Source organism: Prinia subflava, chromosome 11, assembly GCF_021018805.1.
Source record: "Prinia subflava isolate CZ2003 ecotype Zambia chromosome 11, Cam_Psub_1.2, whole genome shotgun sequence".
Lineage (NCBI taxonomy): Eukaryota > Metazoa > Chordata > Aves > Passeriformes > Cisticolidae > Prinia > Prinia subflava.
Genome location: NC_086257.1, coordinates 4122355 through 4146962, shown reverse-complemented (window position 1 = coordinate 4146962; position 24608 = coordinate 4122355). Strand labels below are relative to the sequence as shown.

General features: G+C 41.5%; 1 protein-coding gene across 1 annotated transcript in view; it reads right to left on the bottom strand.

The window, feature by feature from the left end:
* The window catches only part of FARP2 (FERM, ARH/RhoGEF and pleckstrin domain protein 2), a 73749-nt gene that overhangs the window by 26484 nt on the left and 22657 nt on the right, over positions 1-24608 (bottom strand). Inside the window, exons 5-13 of the mRNA XM_063408488.1 lie at positions 22458-22536; positions 20614-20711; positions 18520-18634; positions 10951-11098; positions 10092-10181; positions 8815-8978; positions 8617-8685; positions 7108-7165; positions 6206-6446 (exon numbers count right to left, since the gene is read on the bottom strand). Of these exons, the coding sequence (XP_063264558.1) occupies positions 6206-6446; positions 7108-7165; positions 8617-8685; positions 8815-8978; positions 10092-10181; positions 10951-11098; positions 18520-18634; positions 20614-20711; positions 22458-22536 (1062 nt within the window). The remainder of the gene's footprint in view (positions 1-6205; positions 6447-7107; positions 7166-8616; positions 8686-8814; positions 8979-10091; positions 10182-10950; positions 11099-18519; positions 18635-20613; positions 20712-22457; positions 22537-24608) is intronic.

Here is a 24608-nt window from a genome sequence, read left to right as displayed (position 1 = left end):
ATCTGAACAGACACAAAGATACTCAAAACCCCAACATATAATTCAATAAACATTTACCATATAAAAGATAAAGTTCAAGAGATCAATTAAAAAATTCCAGCTCTCTTTGAATGTAAAATATTCCTGGCAAGAGTAGCACCTATGGAACTGGGCAGTCCCTCTAACCAAGGCACACGTACCCCTGTATGTACCGATAATCAGGAATTTTGTGATTCCAGCAATTGTGGGACATTATGACTTCTGAAAATGGACAGAAACCCTTCCCACAGACCAGGTTCAAATTATCATGCTCCAAATTTGAACATGCAAACCTCCAGCTCACCCCCTGGAGTAATCCTATGGGAGCCCATGAGCAGGTAATTAATTAAGAGGATTTTATGATGCATTTGGAACTGTGAAGTGTCCCCATCTTCAGACAGAGAATGTATATGTACAGCCATACATATACACACAGCCCTTGTGACAAGTGAGGGACAAGTTAGAGTCCCTAAAAATGACAGGCAATGACAGCTAAAGGACTACATTGAGACCTGTGATTACACTCATTCACTACTGAGTAATTATGGCTTAGAGCATTTTGCAAAATGACAATAATGGGAATGACTTACCGACAGGTTTGCACCAAAAAATCACAAAATTATAACAACTTTTATTAGTGTCTTCACAAAATCTTACCCCTAGCAAGACTTGCAACTAGACAAAATCTACCACCACCACCACCACCAAAAAAAAAAAAAACCAAAACAACCAAAAACAAACCCAAGTAAAACCACCCAATGTCAAACCATAACCAAGCCACCAAAAAAACCAAAATAAAAATCCCTTAAACAAAATCATCTATGACCACAATACAAATAAGCACAGGAGAAAGGAGATCAATACTTGGTATTATCCAGATTATTCAGCAACTCTGAAATTTACTGGAAATTAAAGTGAAAGTTGAGGGTAGATTGATATATCACCCTATTCCACCCTAAGATAACATATGGCACGTCCTGGGAATATACAGCATGTATTATTACTTTACTAATGAATACTTTAAAATTACAAAGTCTATGCACAACAGATAACACAGGTTAGTAAACTTAACAAAGTTTAACCAGCTGGTGGCTAGGTCAGAGAATATTCCATGACCCATGTTTTGTGCAAATTAAGTTTCATTAACTGCATAGGTGATGAAGAAAAAAGCTCTGGTGTAGCGCTTTACATTTAATAAATGTGTTTAAGCACCAGAAGGGTTGTATAGAGAAGTACAGGTGGGGATTAAATTGCTCACTCAGAACACTCATTTTGCTTTCTCTCAGTTCATTGCAATGTTCAGTGGAGCACTGCAGAGAGCTGAGCCCAGCAGCCTGACTCCCTGGGAAAAGCCACTGGTACTGGCACACATCCTACAGCTGCCTGTGTTTGCTGAAACAGAACAGAGATGTGGAAGGATGGAAAAGATTCCTGCTTCACTGGAGCCCTGGCACTCTCCCTGTGAAGAGCCAGCGCTGCAGCAGCTGCTGGGGGCACTGTGGGGAGCAGAACACACCTGGAAACCCCTGTGGTTCTCCTGCTGGAAAAACACAGCACTAAAACTGTGCACTGGCTAGAAATGTTCGTACCTGTGTGTGTCCCCAGCTCCCCACAGGGCGGGAGGCACAAAGCAAATGTGCAAGGATGCACCTGCAGAGGTGTGTGCTGGGAGGAGGGGGGGACAACCACTTGCTGGCCACAGACTCACAAAGTCAAAATTACATCTAATTTTTATCTGCTCTACCACAGCTCCTCAAATGCTGCTTTCTTGCATGTGTTACTCGACAAAGATCTTCTTGATCTTGTCATTTTTCTTAAGTCATTTCCCCTGTTTTCCATGCCATGTGGTTCCCACAGCAGAGGTCACTGCCTATAGGGTCTGTGAGGCTCCTGGCTCTCACACTGCCACCTCGCCACTTATCCTCATGAAAGGAAAGCTTTTATTCTCAGGAAACAAACAGAAATCAGTACCAGGAACTACGTTTTAGTATCAACACTGTAATAAGAAAATAAGACAAACCCCAGGGAATAATGCTGGAAGTTAAGCAGCATTGCCAGGACTCAGGACACACCACATTGCTCTCCAGCTCACCACTCCCCTCACGCTACACAAAAGTAAATGAAGGGGACAGAGCAAGGAAAGACACCCCTTGGCTCATCTTCTACCACTCAGGAGACAGTCAGGGGAGGAGAGCTGCAATAACCCACACATGGTGCTCGAGCTCCCTGAGAAGTTCTGAGCTGCCACATTCCCTGGAGGGCAACTGGTCTTCTCTCCACCTCTACCAGAAAGTGAATCTGAACTTATGTCTCTGAAGGAAATGAAGAAGAACCTTGGCTCACAGCTTTCTTGTTATAATAAAAACTCTACTTATGAACCAAATTTTCTGCTCTTTTGTGTCTGTCTGGGAAACTTTGAACAAAACAACACAGCTCAGCATACAAAGGTATCCTCAGAAGCCATTTGGCTTTGGAAATCAAGTGAAGGACAAAAGGAAACCATGACAGCTCTATGCTATCACTCACAGCACAGATACAACTAACAGGGGCACAGCAGCAGCTCTGAACTCTCATTCTGTACCTAAAACCTTCATCTCAACAGATCTGTACCAGGGTCAAAGCTCCCCTCACCTCTTCCTCACCTGTGGATCCACACAACTTGCCCTAAGATAAAAGACTGCAATCCCAGTCACTACCATTCCTTTGGAAAACAGGAGGGGCACTACATTAAGAATCTTATTGCTTTCTCTAAAAACAAACAAACAAACAGAGAATCCCTGAGAGTTAGAACTGCCAATAAAAGATCTGCATAGATTAAAATACAGAAAGAAAAACATTGAAGATACCTTTTCAAGCTAACTATGGTGCAAGAAGGCAAATTGGCAAGCCTGTACATTGAAAATACAGGCAGCTTTTTCACAAGATCTTTTGAAAACTAGGAGAATTTAGTTGGATTTATTCCCTATTCTAACACATTTAAAGGAATGCTTGTGATTGAGGCACAGGACATGAAACAGAGGCAGTTATACGTAATAGCTGAATCCTGATTCTCTTTTAAAAAGATCAAAGACACCACCAGCCTTTCTCTACATCTTTATCTATATACTTGTCCCTGATGCTACCACCTGTTACAGAGTTTGCAGACAGAATTCTTTTTGTTGGTTTTTCTTTTTTTTTCCTTAGGTTACATAGTTCATTCTGGGAAGAAATCAGACAAATCACCTAAAAATGTACTTAAAGGCACCAGCTCTCTACACCACTGCAGACTTCCTCCAAGTCCTGTTTCAAAATGTCACACCACACACCCACAGCCCACAACATCATCTCCACAGGCCTGAATAAAGTCCCACAAGAGCCAGAATACACATTCAACAAGAAAGAAATAAAACAGAAGCAAGATATAGCAAAAAAAGAGCACTTTGTAGTGCATTACTGGAGGTCTGAGCTAATACTTGGTCCTCAAAGTGCTTTGTCTTTCTGTGCTGCTGGCAAAGGGGAGAGGTTTCTCATAGGACAGCACACATTGCACTCAAGCACAGGATAAAAGCAAGCACTGTGCAGAACAGTTATACCTTGGAAAAGCTAACCTGGAAGAAATGGGTGACTAAAGGAGGTTTTACCTCCTTGAGTTCTGCCTCATATACTCAAAAGTATTCCATCAAAGTTCTAGTTATCAGAATTTTGAGAAATAATAGTATTTTTAAATGTTTGAGTAAACGATTAAGGTCTTTAATGATATATCAAGACCTTATTTAAACTGATAGCATTAATATTGACCATAAAGTTATGTTTATAACTAAGCTGCTTATTTTGGAGACACAAACTGTATTAGTACTGCACTCTCTCTGCAAACTGAAACTCTGAAAATGGGGCAGAGGGGAACCCCAAAACCAAGTGGCTGAATGAGATAATGCTTTCCATCCCAAGATTTGGATAAGGTGTAATGGATTTCCTATTCTTGCTTGTATATTGTCTAAAAAACACTCTTACAGGCTGAAGCTCAGAATTTCCCCCCCACAATCCATGGCAGTTGGGAAGTACATTTCATAACTTTTCTTGTTTTGCCTCAATAAATGTTGCTAAATTAAATGTGACCAGTTAAGCAACAATTCAATTGTCTTTTCCATTACACTTACCAACTTATAGCTCAAGACTCACATCAAAGTTACCTGTCTAAAAAATTTACAAAAGCCCTGAAGCTCTAACTTTTGTCTATATTATTTACCTCTCCTAACAACTCCATTTCTCAGAAAAATTACAGTATTTTTCTGAATGCAGTCCATATTTTAAAGAAAAAGTTAAAGCTAACACCACATTTACCACCAGCTGTCGTCCACAGATACAGGACATTTTTCTGAATTAATTTGTGAATATTTTTATGCAGAGTGATTAAAATGGAGAAAGAAGGGAAACGTGATGGGGATTAAGTGCTTTTATAGTCTCTGTATGTCTCCAAACTGCTGCAAAACATTTGCTGCTGGACTGCTGAAGACACCTGGAAGTCAGCAAATAAGCTTTTCTTCACAAGAAGTTTGGAAACTGCTATTTCCATTTGGTTGCATACACATTCCCTCTTCCAAACTACCTTCCAGAGGTAGGTATAGTCTATTTATTCTTCAAAGCATACCACAGATGAGTTGCATAGGTTGGTATTTTTAAAACTGTCCTTCAGAGATGATTTGAAGATTGTTTGGGTTTTTTTGAGTATGGAAACAAAAACAAACCCAAAATGAGGATCTTGCTACAGTGCTGGAAAACAGACAATTTAGTGGATGCAGCTGCTGGTTAACAAGCATGTGCAAAAGTGACTGTTTTATTTGGATTTTGGAGGAGCAGCATATTATATGAGACTCTTACAGGTATGTTTACAGCCGAAAAAATCCTTCAGTATACTGTAAGTTGTGATGTCTGCATGAGCCAGTTGCTACTTAAAATTCTCTGAAATCAGTGTTTTTTCCTAAATGTAGTATTTGCCAACATCGTAGCCTGTTATAACCCATTCTGGACGTAGTGTGATGCACAGGAACACAGCACCAAAACATGGATGATTTGAAGGACACTGAAGAGGAATGCTAATTAAAAAAAAAATCAACTATGTTATGTGATTTAAAATCCAGCCACTGGATTGACTGATATCTCACTCTATTGACTTCCAAGCCTGGAAAGCACAGAGGGATCCATCACAAAAATCAAGACAATCAATTGATTTGTGACTTCTCTGTCCAGTCTTCTTGCGTGAGGTTTTTTAGATTATTCTGAAAGTCAAAGGCGCAGCTGTCCCCCGCGGTTTGGGCGAAGGGGTTGCTAAAGAAGAGGTTCACATCCAGGGGCGCGGCCGTCCCCGAGTCCCAGGAGTCGGTGTCGGTGCTGGAGGAGTCCTCGGTGGCGGTGGGCGGGCAGCTGAGCTGCTCCAGCTGGTCGATGATGTCGGTGAACTGCAGGGCGGAGCTGGACTCGGAGCGCACGGAGTAGGCGGGGAAGTTGAGCATGGAGCTGGCCTCGGAGTGGTTGGCAGAGCCGAAGGTGTGCAGGGAGCAGGGCCCGTTCAGCGGCAGGTTGTTGAGGGAGCTGCTCTCGGAGCGGTTGTTGATGAGGGAGCTGGTTTCCGAGGGGCTCAGCAGGCTCTGCATCCTGCTCGCCTGCGCCTTCACCTCAAACAGCTCCGAGGTGTCCGATGGCCTCTCGTTGCCGTTGAAATCGCTCCCCTCCTCAAACTCAAACTCCTCTTCCATGTTCATATCCACGGCCTCGGTTGAGTACCTGTCAGGGCTCGACTGAGCAGAGACCGAGTTCTGCTGGAGGGCATCTGCGGTTAAAGCAGCTGACTCTGATAGACACTTAGAAAACTCAGAACCCTTTAATTCTAACCCACTGTACACATAGGAAAATGCCTCTGAGCCCCCAGCAAAAAAGGACATTTCTGCTGGGTCATCATCAATAAACTCCTCTGACACCTGTAACGGGGAATTTGCCAGTGTGAAAAGAGGGGCACCTCGGCTGCCATGCTGCTGCTCTTTTCCAGCAATGAGTACACCTGTGGTAAAGTCATCCTCATCATTGTCATTTTTACAACCAGCAACCCTGCTCTCCTTACTACTCCTCTCTACATCTACGCCTACACCGCAACCACTCTCAACAACAGGACAAGACGGGTCACAGTTTCCTGCAACACTACCAAACCCAACACCTTGGAGCACAGGAGATCCAGGCTGCTGCATCAGCTTCCTCCCCGCTTCTTCCCCTGGTGCTGCAGTGGTTTTGTCTGCAATCCTCGTGTACGGTGCTCGGGGGTCCAAGGAGGGAGGGCCGGGCTCAGCAAACGCGGGCAGGATCGACGCGGGACTGGCCAAGGAGTGAACCGAGTGGAAGGGGGCTGCTGTGGAGGCAGGAGACCCTGGAGCTCTCAAGCCCTCAGTGAATGGGACACTCTAAAAGGGAAAAAAAAAGTAGAAACATAGCACATAAAAATGTTTTTGGAATACATAAAAACAAATGTAACATCCAGTTACATCCATATACAGAAGGAATATACGCTCCAGAGGAGCTCACTTTACAGCTGACACTGTACAGAACCTGATCCAGCATCCCATGTAAAAGGCAAGGGTTCTTTCCTTAATTCTGATAACTGGATGGAAAGTTAAAGCATATATTTTATAGCTGAACAAGTACCCACAAAGAAAAATAACAAAATGACAGCGAAATTCCGTGATGCTTCCTTAACCTCTCCCATGTAACACATGTAGGTTTAGTGAAATGATTGTTACTTGCTGTGTCCTGCAGAAGGCATCTTCCAACAGCTTTGAGACTGCCAGAGAGCAGTCAGAGAGTACCTGGAGATAAACTAATCCTCTGAAATAGCAACATACTAGAAAGTCCAACACATCCTTTTCGGTTTAGTGGAACTCTGAGTAAAATATTACTTCACGCTCAGCTGGCTACAACTATCAAATTAGTTACACCAACAAAAAGAACCGTGCTGCCAGACAGAGAGCAAACAGTGGCAGCAGTTCTGGGGAGTTGCCTCCTTCAGTACCACCTCAAGAAGCTGTTTGTCCCTGCCCACACCACCCAGAGAGCTGCAGAACTGACCTGCTTTGGCACGCCTGTGCTGGAGGTGCGAGTGGATGCTCTGACCTTGCTGTGCCTCCTGTGGAACAGAGCAGCCTGTCAGCATCCAGCACATGCAGCAGCCTCATTCCTCCCCCCATCACTCCTGGCCAGGCCAGCAGCCAAGAGAAACAGCTCCAGCTCTGTTTTATCATGTTTTGTTAATAGCTAGTTCAAGTTTTAAAAGGTCAAAGGAGTTGTCAATTAAATGATGCAAGCCTAAGAAATGTACAAAAGGGGAATAAAGCAAGATCCAGATCATTCACAGAATCAGAGAATCATTAAGATCGGGAAAGGCCTCTAAGATCATCAAATCCAACTGTTCCCCCAACACTAACCCATGGCCCCAAGTGCTTTATCTCCACATTTTTTTAACATCTCCAGGGACAGTGACTCCAACACCTCCCTGGGCAGCCTGTGCCAGTGCCTGACCAACCTTTCAGTAAAGAAATTTCTCCCAGTATCCACCCTAAACTTCTCATGGCACAACTTGGAGCTGTTTCCTCTTGTGCTCTTGTATTGTTACGTGGGAGAAGAGACTGACCTCCACCTGGCTGGTGGGGATCTCTTGGTACCACTGAAGGAGACTTCAACAACAACTTGGGGCTGAATACTAACTGAAGACTAAACTGCACATTTTAGTTTAACTCCATCCTTTGTATTTTTATAAACATCTGCAGAAGAATGCCTTCAGAACCAGAATGAGCTAATCTGCAAGAATTGTACAAATTTTTATGAATTTGGTCAACCATATAAAATTTTGTATGTTAGACTCCAAAAAGTGGTATCCTGCATTACACTCATGGTTAGATTCATTCTATGTCAATAACTAAATAGAAAATCAAATTTTCAAATAGAAAAAGGAGCTCAACTGGAGTCTGAGACATTAACAATATTTATGAATGGTAGATTAATGCAAATTTTTAAAAATTTCTTTTAAATCCCTATAATCTTTAGGATTAGGAATAAGAGTTTTCCACATGTGGTTTGGATTAGGATCTGGAATAGGAGGAGTTTCTCACATTTAGACTGGACAGCTTTAGAGCCAAGTAAGGAAAAAACAATTTTATCACAAAAATACATATTCTTAATTTGTATATTTATATGTTTAGAAACAACTGAGTATTTAAGGTCACAGCTTCAAACTTGCAGATTCCAAGTTCCATTGCGTGCTCTGCCACTGGCTGATTGCAGAGCTGCAGTGGCACAGACAGGTCCTCACTGACACCATGGAACCTTCAGTATGTGCTGAACGTTCAGACAGCTAAGCCACATTGTCCACAGACATCAAAATGTGGTACCAAAACTTTCCTAAGCTTCTTACATCATCATAAAATAATAATAAATTTTTTTACATTTTAGTTTAGCTACCTTGAATTTGATAACTGAGAATGAGCCTGTCTCCAAGCAGCATTAAAAAACTGAAATTTAGGCAATAAGGGCACAGTGAAAATCTCAGCTGTTTTGCCTTACAAAGCTTTTTCATCTTACCTTTCATATGGGGTTCTCTTCATCCCACTGTCCTTAATATAATCCACTAGCTGCTTCTGTGTTCGTCCACTGTGAACCCACAGAAGTACAAAGGTTATCAAACACAGGGGATGAGCATTTAGAGAGGGAATGTCTTTACAATGCTTCCTTTTGATCTCATTTTCTAGGATTCAATGAGTGTGTTGTGTTTCTCCCTACCTGTATCTGAAGGAGGACCCTCTGGTGAAGAACACCGCTTTAGCCTTTGGCTTTGGCTGGTCAAAGAGCCTAAAGAACGTGTGATACTCAACACAGATTTTCCAGAAGTTTTTACACTCATCCCTACTTCCCAAAAGAAACTCCAATGTATCTTGATATGGGCCCTGGGGAAAAAAAAAAAAAAAGTTCAGTAATACCTGCAATGACAGAAAGGAGAAAAGGAAGGCACAAATGCATGCCAACAAAAAAGCTGAACTCCAGCAAGATGCAGGATTTTGCTAAGTCACTTCTCATCTGCCTTAAAACAATGGGAGTGATTCTGAATGCAGTAAAAAGTTATTTAACAGCTGTCAAAAATGTTTGCTTACCTTGAAACTGTAAAAGTATTTAAAAAGCACTTGACTTCAGAAACATGCTCAATATAACCCACCTTTAGAAATTTCAAAGAAATTTAAATATTTAAGTGAAATAGCTATTTTAAAATACTATTCCTTTTTTAGGAGTTCTGATGCTTGTCTCCTGGAAACTTAGACAAAACTGGAAAATACTGCAGGTCAGAGTACAGTTATCATATGAAATTTCTGAGGGTTTCTTTGTGATACACATTTGTACGTGAGCAGACAGTGTGTCCTGTCTCAGGTATCCTTGATATATCAAATTATATTATGTCCAAAGTTGTTTTTTCCCTCTATTTTAATGTAAATACTGAATGCAATCTATTCATTCAGCATGGAAACAATAATTTTGATGACATCTGCAATCACAAACATCTACCATAAATCAGCTAAGTATGGAAAATAACACTGATGCTACAGAGATGTGTAGAAAAGATGAAGAAAAAGTAATCACACCATCCTAAAAATTAAGCTACAACAACACAGTTTCAGCCACCTATTCCTACCTGAGGTGTATCAGATAATTCTCATTTGAATCAAGAAAGTGGATGCAACTTTTTCAAAGTAGAAGTACTGAGACTGGGTGCACCAAACACTTGGGTCTAGTAATTTTTTTCTCTCTAATTTTTAATTTTTAAATTTTTTTCACACATTCATGTGTGTGTAAATTTGTGTCAAGGACAAGCTAATATTGAAACACAAAACCTAAAGATCCTAAGTTGAGATGAGAAAGGAAAGGTTTACACTTGAATGATGCAGCCAAACCTGCCCACTGAGCCTGTTTTATAAAATCACAAACTCCAGAAATGTTCATAATAAAACAAAGCACAGGTATTTCTTTTAACACTGACCAGTCTATAGCACAATAAAAGTTACACAGACCTCTGGGTGGAGCTTAATAAGGAATCTTTTCCTCTTGAAGCTCAGTTTACGGACCTTGGACCAGTTGAAGGTATTGATTTTCGTGTTACCCTGAATTAAAATGAGAATGATCAAATGTTAGAAAAGTTTCAGAAAAGCAGAGTACCAAACAAAATTCTGTTGTGGGTATATAGACGTGTATGTGGACACATCCAGCTGGATTTTTAGTTCTGGTGACAATACTCCCTTTAAACAAGAGAGGCCACCAAGCAGTCTGACAGGAACTGCAGGACTGCAGTGGCTGATGCACCTCCAACAGGAGCTGCCCCACAGCAACCAAAGAACAGGTAAGACACATCAGGCTGAGCACCCAAACTGAAATATTTCAGTAAATCACCTGCCTCTGTGTTCTGGGAAGAGAAGGACCCTATCACTGCATTCAGAAAGAGGACTCTGAGCACTGAGTCACTTCTTTAATACAACAAACATAGTAACACTGATTGGTCCAGTCATTCCAATCAATCAATCTATACAATAAGAGCAACAATATCCCAGCAAAAATCCAGTGGGATACTAGAAGAAGAGAAAGCAAACAAAAATTCCAGGATGACAGACTAGTCCCAGGGCTGTTCCAAATGAATTGATGATTTTCTCTGTTCACACACCTAACTTCAAACAAAGCCCCTCTACTTCCCTGTCACTTGGTTTTGATGCTCTGCACAAGAACAAGCTGCACCAAACAGTATTTTGGGGGCTTAAATGACACCCCTTGACCACAGAACATGTTACATTTTCAACACATCAGAGACACCTAAAGCTAAAATGAGAGACTTAGTCCAAGACGTGCCAAAGGACAGACAGCCTGCCACCCCTGCCATACCTGGAACACCAGCACACCCATGTGTGAAACTGCCAGGTTGATCTTGGTGCCCTCACGGTCGGAGGCGAGGTGGAATCTGATGCCATACATCTCCAGTTTCCGGGCAATTTCAAGCACTTGAAAGTCAGATTCAGCAGGAGTTTGACCCCTATCATGAGGAAGAAAAAGAAAGTTTTAGGAACAATCTGATTCTACAACGCTGCCAACATGGCTAACACACTTAAGTCTGAACTCTGGCACTAAATGAGAATTTTGTGTCTCATCTAATTGGGTGGTTTCACTCCAAGTCATGTGTTACACTGAAAGTTCTGTAATGACACAGCTGATGGCCAATGTCAAGTGCATCCCAAGAGAGATGATGAGAGAGATATTAATTAGCTCTGAGTTTTTTGAGTTGGAAACGATAAAGTTGAACAAATCCAAATTCAATCCACAGTGCTCCTCCTGCTTGCTTGTGTACACACTAGCATTAACTAAGATAAGAAGTGAGAGCTGGTAGAGTTGCACAGCCAGCAGAACAGAAACAATGCAAATATTGCAACAGAATGACCCTTCTCAGGTCAGGTTTTGGGACCACAAAATTATTATTCTATTACTACTAGGTGCAACACAGTCCCCCAGCTTTTGGCTGGATAATTCCCTCCCTGACAAGGAATCCAGAGAAGGATCTTTAAAATGAAACCTCACCTGCTGTCAAAATCTGCTGTCTAAAAACAAGAGGAAGCTGTACACAGACAGGACAAACTGCTCTGTAAGGCTGCACCAGGTCCAAAACAGCAACACAGAGACTGCTCATGACTCTGGCACAGTTTCAGCCCTCACTGACTGCTCCCCAGGTTAGCTGACATCAAACCACTATCATTTTGCTCTCCTGCATGAAAACAGTCCTTTTTTTTCCTCAATCCCTTTGTTTTTTTCCAGGAGAGGGAGTGTATTAGATTGTAGTGCATTTTCAGCAGGTACTTGTACTGCCAAGAGCTTTTCCCTCTAAGTCAAAATACTCTATAAGTTCATGGGTCCTGACAAGGAGTTAAAGGTCCTCCAAGAACAAGCAAATGGTGCTGTGGAAATGAAGCAGAATCATTAGGCTGAAATCATTAAGGCTGAAAAAGACATTGATGATGATCAGGTCCAGCTACTGCAGCTGATCATGCCCCAGTTACACTACAAAGCAAAAAGTCTTTATCACAGACATAAGCATGTCACCCAAGTGGGCCTCTGAACTACAAACACCCTGCAAGAAAACACTACTACCCAGTTTTAGGTAGAACATGGTCCAGGAGAACCAGGAAAAGCAGGAGAACCTTCTCCTGTGCCAACCCTTAGGAACTCCACCGCAGAGCTGCCTCCAGATCTGGGGTCCTCAACATAAGTGGACACTCCAGAAGATGAAGCAAGACCAGAGGAGGGCACAGAGATGCTCCAAGGGCTGGAGCCCCTCTGCTCTGGAGCCAGGCTGGGAGAGCTGGGGGTGTTCACCTGGAGAAGAGAAGGCTCTGGGGAGAGTTCACTGTGGCCTTTCAGTTCCTAACAAGGGCTTTTAAAAAAGAGGGAGAGGGTTTTTTTATATGGACAGAAGGTGACTGGACATGGGGGAATGGTTTTAAACTAAAAGAGATGAGATTATGATTACATTAGCAGAATTGTTCCCTGTGAGGGTGGGGAGGCCTGGCACAGATTGTCCAGAGGAGCTGTGGCTGCCCCATCCCTGGAGGTGTCAAAGGCCAGGCTGGACAGGGCTTGGAGCAGTCAGGGACAGTGGAAGCTGTCCCTGCCCATGGCAGCAGATCAAAGCAAGATTAACTTTAAGGTCCCTTCCATCCCAACCCACTCTGGAGTTCTGTGAAACACCAGCAGCACAGGACCTGCTGGGGCACTCAGAGCAGTGAGGCTGCATCAGCCACAGCTGGATAAACTGACCCCCTGCATCACTACTGATAATGATGAGAAATAATAAATACCAAATTACTTCCATGTGTAAGTTCACTAGGATAAATGTAATGACACAAGGAAGACACAGGTGCTAAAAAATTATTATTCTATTTACAAACAACAACTGCTGAAACCAGATTCCTGCACACACAGAGCAAATTTTACAGGCCTTTTTTCCAAGAAGAAAATACTCTTCCTTCCATAAATCTGCATTTCATTTTATTAAAACAGATGACAAACTATTTTTAGCATTACCTATTTTTGTGTACTATGCAGTGCCAACTATAACATCAGTACTAAATAAATTCTCCTGTTCCCTTGACTGGCTTTTCTAGTCATACTCCTTAAAAATACCTCCTCCTACCTACCTAGAGTCATGTCTTAGATTAAATTGTTTAGCAACATGTAGATATTTTTAAAATACAATAGAGAATACTGAAGTGAATGATTACTATATTTGAATTTAACAGAACTAGGGATGATGACAATACATATTAACTCCAAGCAGGAACTGTCTCTACAATTCAGAATACACTTATGAAACTTATTTCATATGCTACAGCTTTAAAAATAGAAGTTGTTAGAAAAAGCAGTGCTTCTTTTATACTTACTGAAATTCTCTTTAGTGTAAAACACACAGATACACAAAATGCCCTGAGAAAGTAAGGCTGAATGCACACACATTTGACAACAGCATTTCAACAGTGTACTGTTGCCTTGTTCATTCTGGAGGGGAAAACAAAGAATCTAAAACACTACAGCAGGAAATCACAAATTTATTTTGCCAGCTGCAGAAGGCAGGGATTCAGTGACATTCCTGACTTTACAAGCTCAGTCCATAATCCACCCTTATCCAAACGTCAGTATTATGTGACCCTGTAATAAAAAGGGAAGAGGCACAAAACCCTGATTTCAAATGGAAACAGAAATGCCAAGCTACAGAGAGAGTCTTGTAGCTGCATTTCTAGCAGAGTTACAACTACGTGTACTAGTTATGTCTAAGAGCTTCTTCAACTGGTAAAGCAGATTTCCCCTTACTGAAAGGAGTAACACTGGAGTAAGTGCTTTTAATATTGGCTTCAACTGTTGTTTCCATTTCCACAACAGATTCCTTAACTGCGTCAGAAAAGCTGGAGTACCATGGTTCCTATTTATTAAATATATACAAGACAAAAGAGGTAGATCATAAATCCTGCTTTTGGCCAGAGCTTCCTGAGTTACACTCTGAGAGCGCTGTGTGTAACTCCCACCCACGCTAATTCCTGCTATAATTCTTCTGAATACAGCAACATTAAGAATGAAAGCAGGCCTTTGTCTTTTAAAAAGGGTGCTGAGCTTGGGAAGGAGGGTTGGAAGGGAAGGAAGGCAAAACCAAAAAATGGCAACTAGAAAATTGGAGCTCTATAGTACTAAAAATTCCTTATGAACAGTCTGGTGTAACTGATGTAGAACCACTGACTGTTATTTCATGTATCATTAGATATCACCCACAGCACATCTCAGAAAAACAAATCAAAATAAGATACCAGCCAATTTTAAGAGTGTTCACTTGCCCACAACCTGGCTGTACCCAGCAGAGAAGGCTGAGCCTGGTGTGGAGGAGCTGGGAGCAGAGCCAGGCAGCTCTGGCTGTACCACAGACAGGTACAAAGAGAGGCAGAAACAGAAATTGCCCTCAGATGCTGCCTGCAGGCTTAGCTGCACAGCCCAGCCCTAAAACAATCTGCTCTAATTTTGTTCAGGCATTAAGCAGATAAATCTACTTAATCTTCCCCAGGTCAGTGGACGACACACTAATATCAGTATTTCCAGCAAAAACTGCTGTCAGTGCAATAGGTGGTAGTGTAGAGGTTCCTTACAACCATCCAGCTACACAAATATTGGTTGTGATACAATATTCCCATGGCAATGGACTCAAATTAAATGCTGTCAAGTGTTAGGTGATTTACAGAGCACTTAAACCCAGTCATTAATACTGAACTTTCAAGATGAAGTGTCAAGCGGGAGTTTTTCTAATTTGCAGGCAATTTAAAGAATTTAAATTCATGGAGAACTAAGCGAACAAGTTGTGAAAAGACGTGAGGGATAACAGTAAATGTAAATATAAATCTATTTAATCTTCTACTTCTTTGCTGATTTATGTATGTACAGACAAAGAAACCGCAGACATGTGAACACAGGCAGAATGTGTCATGTTGGATCCTGCACTCACCTTGCAGCAAGTATTCTACTACTCACAGCAAGGCAGAAAACATTGTATTTTGAGTGTCTGGGTGTCAGGAATTAACTGCACCAGCACCAATACACCATCTACAAGATATACAGCTTTTATTTTTAATAAACTATAGAAATAAAATACGTTAATTCAGGCTCTTGCTGAAGCTGTAACTAATGTGCTGCACCAAAAATTTAACTTATCTTGTTTATCACTACTACATTTGAAAAACATAGAAACCATATTCCTATGTTTTTGTACATAAAAGAAAGTATTTACAAATGTAAAAGGAAAATATGTTTAATAGAAAATAAGCATTTAATTGCCATCTTTCCAATTACAACATTCTCCACTGACAGAATGGATTGGAAAAGTAAGTTCTGTTTTTTCTGTTTTGAGGGTGATGACATTCAACCACTTCTAATAGCTACAGTGAAACAATTAAAAAGAAAGAAAAATGGAAACAGGCAGAGAGCAAGTGCCACAGAAACAATCTGGAGGAGATGAGCCATCCTGCTGGAAATGGGTTTCTCTTCCTGGACATCTGATTTGTACAAGAAATCTCTGTCAGGAGCAATCATCAGCGGAAGAATCACAGAATCCCAGCATGGTTTGGATGGGAAGGGACCTTAAAGATCATCCAGTGCCACCCCCTGCCATGGGCAAGGACACCTTCCACTAGCCCAGGCTGCTCCAAGCCCCATCCAACCTGGCCTCAAAAATATTAGTCTGCTAAAGGTAAGGGGGGGGGGGGAATAATAAGGTAAATTAAAGGAAATAAAAAATTAAAATAAATGGAAAAAGTAAAAATATGATACACCAGGATGAGAGAGAAACATTTTTGTCTGTCCAACTGCACTGTGCACAGGAAAAAGCCAAATGCCCAGGTCCCTGCTCCTAGGAACAGAAATGAGGAAAAATGTCTACACTGAGAAAACTTGAAACCCTCCTCAGCTGCTGAAGATGGGAAAGAGTCAATATTCCCTGAGCAAGGGAAGAGGGAAGGGATGTGTGTGCTGGTTTGGGCTGGAGTTCATTTTCCTCCCAGTAGCTGGTACTGGGCTGAGATTTCTATTTGAACTGGGAACACGCTGATAACCCAGGGGTGTTTTCCTTATTGCCCAGCAAAGCTCACGCAGAGCCCAGGCCTTTTCTGCTCCACACACAGCTCCAGCAGGGAGGGGCTGGCAGGGAGCACAGCCAGGACAGCTGATCCCAAGTGACCCCAAGGATATTCCATCCCATATGGTGCTCAGCATACAAACCTGGGGGAAGGGGGAGGAAGGGAGGACCTTTGGAGTGGTGCTCTTGTTTGCCCAAGTCACTGCTACCCATGATGGGATCCTGCTTTCCTGAGGATGCCTCAACACCTGCCTGCCAGTGGGAAGTAAGGAAAGAATCCCTGGTTTTGCTTTGCATGTGTGTGTGGCTTTTGCTTTTATTTAAATTGTCTGTACCTCAAGGTGAGAATTTTCCCACTTTCACCCTTCCACATCTGTCCCCCAAGCCACCAAGGGGGAGCCAGCAGCAGCTGGGGCTGAGCTGGGGTTAAACCATGGAAGCCACAGTTAAATTTAAGACTGCACTGCTTGAGAAATGACATGTCTCTAACCAAAATGTTTCCAAAGACACGGGGGAAATTTGAAATGTGCCTTCAAGGTACCCAGGTATTGCTAATAATCAAAGGTAACCTTTTCTAATTTCGTGCCTCTGAGCATGGCTTGTATGTACACTTCTAAAACACTGCCTTAAAATAAGATTGACAATCATTTTAATAATATGGCTGTATGAAATGCAATTCTCATTAAACTACTTCTGGAAATTATATTTATGAAGCAAGGAATCTTCACCTATTAACCTTCCTCTGATTCCTTTCTGATAGGCAAAAATAGAAACTTTCCTTACTGTAACCAATGACTAGAAGTAACTTGTTTTAAAAAAAAAGCTCAAATCTATTTAACAAAACTACCAGTCCCTGTCTCAGAAGACAAGTCACAACCCTTCCATCACCAGAAGCAAACCAGGGAAATTCCCCACAAACAGAAGCACCTCAACAGAATCCTGGTGTGTGACTAACACTGGCCTGTTCTGTCCATGCTCTGGGGGTACTTAGACCTAAAAATCCCACATTTCACCTCAAATTTGAGAGCCATCAGCCTACCCAGCATGGTGTCATCAAAACCTTGCCTGACCCATTTGTAGCTTGAGACTCCACAGCACCTTGCAGTAGCATCAGTGTTGCTACAAGTTCTGTGAAAATTATGTTCCCCCTTTTAATTTGCTTTGAAATTACAAATTATTTCAGCACTTTTCTTCAGACAAGAGAAAAATAATGAAATGAATGGTTTCCTTCCTCCACCTACCTTCTCCCAAGGTGAGGAACCCTAGCATATGTTTTAATGTACTTCAGAATTACTTTAAATTACTTAAAAACATTTCTTTTGTTTCTTCATCATTTCCACATGCACCTCAAAGGTTCAAAAGCAGAAAAAAGTAACCACCTGATTTCCTGAAGAATCAACAAAGCTGAAATTTCATCCTCAGCAATAATTTCAGAACAAGTTAAAATGACTGATCATAAATAGCAAATAGTTAATTACCAAAATTCCCAGGAACTAATTTTCCAAAACTACAGGATGTGTCTTTAAACACATATGCTGCCCTGAAAAACCTTTGCTTTGTCTTAAAAGAAAATCAGTCAGCAACAATCCACGAGTCCACAGGGAGCAAAGGGAAATCTAAGTTTGGATTAAAACACAGAACCATGCACAATAAAATGCCAGTGGACATTCACAATTTATAAAAGATCTTCAAATTGCTAAATCCTAACATGCAAGATCTTGAAAATTACAGAAAAATAAGTTCCTGCAGTTCCTGACTCCATGTTGGAACTAATTTTATATTTGTGGCAGAGTTTCTCTGTCACCAATAATCTTCCCTTATTTCAAAAATACCCAGCTGTAAGATAAGGTATTGCATGAATTCTGATGGAAGTTATTTCTTCCCCACTCCCTTCATCCTTCTCCATCTCCCTTATACTTAATGTGTAGCAAAAAAATATGATGCAATTGATTTCTAATTTTTTAGACAAAAGCAAAAGCTCTGCATATGCTGGAAAAACTGAGCTTAAACTTCGTAGGATGGAAATTCTGAAGAATTATTTTGCCTAAACCCATTATTACATGTAAGCTTTCTCTGGCACCTTATTAAAGGCACACTGCAAAAATCACTTGAGAAAAACTACTGCCCAACAACTCCATCCTGACTGTGTAATTATTGCTGCACCAAACTTTTCTTGCTCAAGGTAAATTGTGTTTAATTTACACTCTCTTAAGGTCATCACGTCACTGCTCAACCTCCCACAGGCAAGGCCATCTGCTGCCCAGGGGTTACCTTAGTGCTTTATATTAATCCTCACTTACACATGCTTCCTGTGGAACTCCAGGATCTTCCCTTCAAGCTTTTCCTGGTTTGGCAAATACTGGTTTGTTTTAAGGTGTTCTCGATCTTCGGATTCATCAAAATCTCCTATTTCAGCTACGACAGAAAACAAAACAATGTCAGAGTAAAAAGAAACAATGGAAAAGGAACAGTGACAGAAAATACTTGGTAAGGAATTACAAAGAGCCTTTAAGTGCTTCAAATTTGTGCATGATTCTTTGTATACAGCTTCATTTCACCAAACTCTCATTTATCCCAAGCTGACTTCCTGGGGATTACAGTAGTATTTGAACATTGTCTGGAAAATTTAGACTCCTTAAGGGTGAAAGATGTGAGATTTGCAGAAGATCTGTGAGGTGGTCTGAACATTTCTTCTTTACAGATACTTTATACCAAATAGCATATTTCAATTTATTTTTCACCACATATATGTAAAATAGTAATAGACAAGTCTACTCAGGAAGATGGCAAATTACATCTGGAATTTTGGTCTCCCCTTCACATATCCATGTCTTTCATATGCAATATTGTGAATTTAGGAAGATTTACAGAAGAAAAACGCATTATTGTAAAGTGCAGAACAGCTTCCACCTGATACAACACAGAACGATCAGAAGTCTTTGGCTTGGAATGCAAAAGCTCAAGGCAGGCAGAACATGTGGCAAATGTATCTAAAAATTACAAGTTGAATAAATAAATTTTAAGAAGTTGTTCACTATTTCTGATTAAAAAAAAAAAAGACGTTGCAATATTAAATTCAAAACCAAAAGGTTTTAAAAGATAAAAGTACACGTGTTGTCCTAAAAGCTTCCCAAAAACTAAGCTGAGCAGCTCATTTCTGTGAAGGATGCCAAAAATATAAGCAAATTCAAACATCAGACAAATAGAAGGGCAACCAAACACAGATGCAGAGTCAGTCTGTGATGGTGTGTGTGCAGTGATTATGGGATGGATGCAGCAAAGGAAGAGTTGCTCTGTGTCTGAGGGCATCTGCCACCAGCTACTGTCAGAGAAAGGAATGGACTTGTTCTTAACAAGAACACAGCAAATCCTGTTCAAAATCTAGCCAGCACATGCAAGAACGAGTAAAAAATACTGAAAGGTGCTTTTGTAAAATAATTTCTGTTGAAAATAAACCTGTTCTTTCTCACAGCCCCTTTTGCAGAACAGCAGGATCTGGCTAAGCAAGGCCTGACAGTGAGATTCTCTCATCAGCTCCACAGAGCTGGAAAACCCTGAGCAGGTTTTAATGGTGCTACTCACTGATGGCACACACACAGGATAGATTTGCTCTTCCAATAAAATCACCAGAAGTAACACTATTACAACTCCATTATTACATTGCATTGCAGAATTAGAGAACAAATAACTACTTAGAGTGCACATGTGAAGAAGCATCATTGATGAGCAGAGAGCTACCAAAGGCCCTGTCTGCAGGTCAAGCTGCAGACCTCAGAACACTTCAGCTGCTGCCCCAGCAATTTGGTGTCTGAACTCACTCAAGGTTTCCAACCCCCTTGTCTCAAAGGCCACATTTTAGGTCTTTAAGCATGTACAGACTGAGCCAGCAGCAGTGTGGAGTGCTTCCAAATCAATTGCTTCCCATTTCCATTTGCAGTCCCAGCGAGGAGGAGCTGCTGACAGCCCCGCTGCAGAACCTGTTCCAGCATGGTTCTGAGCTGTATTCCAGCCCAGATCCTGTACAGCCATCCCCTCCCAGGCACAGGGAAAGTGAGAATTGAAGCCAAGAGAGCACCTAGACAGGTGGGAACAGTTGTCTGGAAGATGGGGAGTGCTGGCAACAGAGCTTGCAGAGCCAGGGAAACAAACAGCAAGGGGCTGGGTTTGTACTACTCCCCTGAAGCCAAATTAACCTCATACACAAGCACCAGCTGCTCCTCCCCACACCAGCCCTGATGACCATCCCAGGGTTAAAAACCAGCATATTTACAGTGTGTGGAGAAGGAAATACTGTGAGGCAGAGACTTCCTTTAGTTACCAAAAGCTTCTACGTGTGATTTATTGTGTGTTAGCACCGGCACCATGAGCAGTGTCAGCCCGGCTGGGATACTCACACTGCAGAAGGTGGGACACCAGCAGAGCAGCCGTGTTGTCACTGCAGGTCAGTCTCTCCTCTGCCAGGTCCCTCTTGATTTGCAATGCAAACAGGTACCTGGAGGAGAGGTGCAAGGGCTGGAGTTACACAGACCGTCCTGACACATGAGAGCACAACAGAACAACTGAGCAGGAGGTTGTAAAAGCAGCTTCTCCTGATCCTTCTGCTCTCCAAAGAGCAACACAACAGCCTGGCTGCCAAGAGGTTCAAACCAAACCAAAATAACCTGTGACTACTCCAGTGCAATTTATCAGCACAAGAAGACTCACAGGAACAAGGAAGGAGAAGGAAAACCATGTTTTAAGCAGGCTTTGTCTGTGCAGTGGCAGCAGCTGTCACTTTTAACTGGAAAGAGACTTCAAGAACACTCAAGTGATCTGAACACTCAAGTCATCTTATCTATTAGAAAAAAAGATGGAAGAACATCACTGATTCCAGTGTTTTGTTAGGAAAACGGGTAAGCATTTCTGTTAGCACTCAAGCAATCTACTCAGCAGTTGTATTTTCCACAACTATATTAGCAGCCTACAAAGACAGTAAGAAGTTCAATTTACTTTTCTTACACTGCTGTATTAGTTCAACTAAAATATTTCCCATTCAGTTGTTAAAGAGGAATCATTTCTGTTTAACAGTTTTGTATGCTGTTCCTTCTACTTGGAAGAAGATACAGTAAGGACTCCAGTAAACAGGAACAACTCACTGCTATATACCCTCAAACTGACAGACTGATCCTTTTTCTTTAGTGAATTACACCCTGAGAGATAGCAATAAGACTTTTTTAAAGAAGAATTTATTTTAGAACTTTATTCCTGAGGTAAAAGATACTAGAAGTTATACATTTTGAATGATAAGGGATTTTTTAAATTTTTAAATACTGTAAGTGTGTACTAAAGGCTTCTCGAAAGCTCTGCTCTCTGCATGTCTGATGAGCTCTCCCAGTTTCTTCAGTACACTCACAATAGAGAATAAAGTATCATTAACAACATCGTTAACTACCCAGATGCTCTAAGTGCAGACCGTAAATACTCAATAAATAGGCAAAATACAACTCCTCCTCTAAAAAGCTGTATTCCTAATGAATTTCCTATATGAAACAGCAGTTAATATAAGAAAACTTGGTGCAAAGGAAATATTTCTCTTTACAAGAGACAATGGCAACAGTTGTCATGCTGGTTTGTTCTTAAATACATCTGAAGGATAATAAGGAATGTCTCTAAGAGGAATTCCAATTAAAAGCAGTGAAACTGAAAAGCACTAGATGAGCTCTTTAAACACCAACACTTGGGTAATGTCCTTGTTAGAAGCACAGACTTCAAACCAGGCCCCCAGGTGATAACAGGTGGACAAGGCTGCTTAACTGACCACAGAGCAATTAGCAATGTGCAAAAATAACCCATGGTGAGCATGCTTAAAATTGTGAACAGTTCAGTGTGTTTGCAAGTGTGAAGTGTGATTGGAAGTTTAAATCACTTACTAAAATATGTACTGATTATTTTATATTTATTTTTTACAGACATTGTTTATAAACTATATATAGTGTATATATATATAGTATTTTCTGTATACTCTGACCCCCTTGACACCATGATGCTGGAACTCCCTAACCTGTGCTGTTTTCTGTTTGGAAAAGCATTTTTTCTGGTAACATTCATCTGCCAACAGGTCTGCTGAAACTGTAACACTCACTGTAAGTGTTCTTTCACTCATCTTCCACCTCAGTTTTGCTTGGAAGCAGCTGTGCTGCCTTCCTACTTTTTTAATTCAGTACATAAAGCAAGTCCAGTAGTTCTAAAAATACTTTACCTCGTATATTCTTCTTGCAGCTGACCCGGGTCTGGAGGGAAAAACTTTACAGCCAGACGAAGCATTGTGGTCTTTGGTCCTAGAAGAAAAGTTGGTCATTTCCCAAAAAAACCCCGGTGTTCTTTATAAACACATGCATATTCTGTTTGCCAACAGGCACAGAAAACAACACAAAGGAAGTCTAGCCAGATTTCAGCCACAGCAGGCTCTGGTGTAGATTGTTCATGTCAAGTGAGATAAAGCAGCTGTTTTCCAGAGGAACTTGGATACCACTGACAAGGTGAGTCTGCAGGCTGAATGCTGGAAAAAAATTCATGTAAGGTGAAATCTGTAATACCCCAAAGCAGCTACATGGGTGCAGAAAAGGCCATCAGAGGTGACCCAGGGACAGGGTCCTGGAAGGGGAGCAGAAGGGAGGCACAGGCTCCCAACAGCCACCTCCAGCAGCAGCACTGATGCCAGCAGGCTCCCCATGGAGATAAAAGGGTGTTTGCAGCCTGCTCCCAGCGTGCCTGGTTAATACCCATTTCCTCCCATTCTCAACACTATTCTTGTACAGCTCAGTAACAGGCAGAAAACTAATTTAATTTTCAAAATCAAACAGAACCCTTGGTCACTATTGGGAGCAGTCCATAATGCTCTAAATTAACAGTTGCAGCATCAAACTCAGCCTGTGGAACCACAATCCCTGCTTCACCTGGATTTCTGAAGGAATTACTGTGGGCTACAGGAGTCTCTCCCCATGCCAGGACGGGGCACCACTGTTTTCCCATTGTTTTCCCTGCCTGGAAGCAAATGAGGCCAAGTATTGCAGAGGCAGGCAAAGCCCTGGGCAGGCTGTGCTTACAGGAGCCTGCTGAGCATCCCCCTGATGGCCACAGGCACCCTCTGCACCAGGGCCAGGCAGTGCCCCCGGGACTCCCTGTGCCACTGCTGTTTCAAAGTAAACTTAGCCAAATTTAAAATAAATCAAACTTGCAGGAGCACAAGCAGCCTGCTTTAATTTATTTTAAGCACCAAGATCTCTTAAAGCTTAATGAAGTCCAGTTTAACCCCATCAGCCCCAAAGGACACTGATTTCTTCTCTCTAGAATACCTCATTCCCACAGGCCAAACATTTCTTCACTCATCCTCTCATTTGCTAAGGAGAGAATAACAAACTTTGCTTTTTGACAAGTAGCTGGGAGAACTCACAGACTATCATAGCTGTGACAAGAGCAGCTCCCAGCCTCCAATTCCAGAATAACCAAAGGTTTGGTGAACAAAAAAAACCTAAAATCCACATCCCAATTACAGTGTAGTATCTAGAAATGAAAGGAGGCTGGAAATAACACCTGTAATGACACAGAAAGCCCACACTTGGCAGGGACTAAGGATTCTACAGTGCTTGAGACAGACCAAGTGAGAAAAATAGTTTTAATGATTCCAGTTAAAAGACCAAAACTTTACATCAAATTTCTGAAAACACTCTGAGCCTCTGGAAGACCTTCACAAGGTTCAGAACAGTCCTTCACATTACTGATGCCAATCAAGGGAAAGTATTAATGTGGGAACAATTTTGGAAGTGTTTCAAGCATGACTTACATCAAATGGTAATAAATATAAAAAATTAAAAACCTAATACTGCACATTTGCTTCTGTAGCACAAGCCTCCTCTTTTTGTTTAGCCAGTCTTCTCTATCCTCTATGAATAAGTTCCACTCAAATCAGGAAAAGAAACATTTGCCCAGTCTTAACCAAGATGCAGAATTTATTATAAGAAGCCAAGTCTGAGCAAAAGCAAGAAACAAAAAGGATGTGAGGAAGAATTACCCAGGCAGGAATGGTGAATACAATACTATATTATATAAAGTGGCAGCACCTCACAGAAGGTACCCAAATGTCAACCTGATACCATGTGCCTGTTAGGAAGCTGAAAATTTGGATCCAAACTCCTTCCCATCTGGAGTGGTTCAGTATTAAAACTGATTGCATTCATTTAAAATTGATTAAAAACCCCAAACCTTATCACACAAGGTGAAGTTCAATGGATGTCACAAAGCCAAAACTAACTGGGAGTAAACCAAGAACTTTTGTTTTTAGAGGGGATGTCAAAGACTCAGAAGTGCCTGTCTGCAGGTACACAGCAATAACCAGCAACATCAACCAATG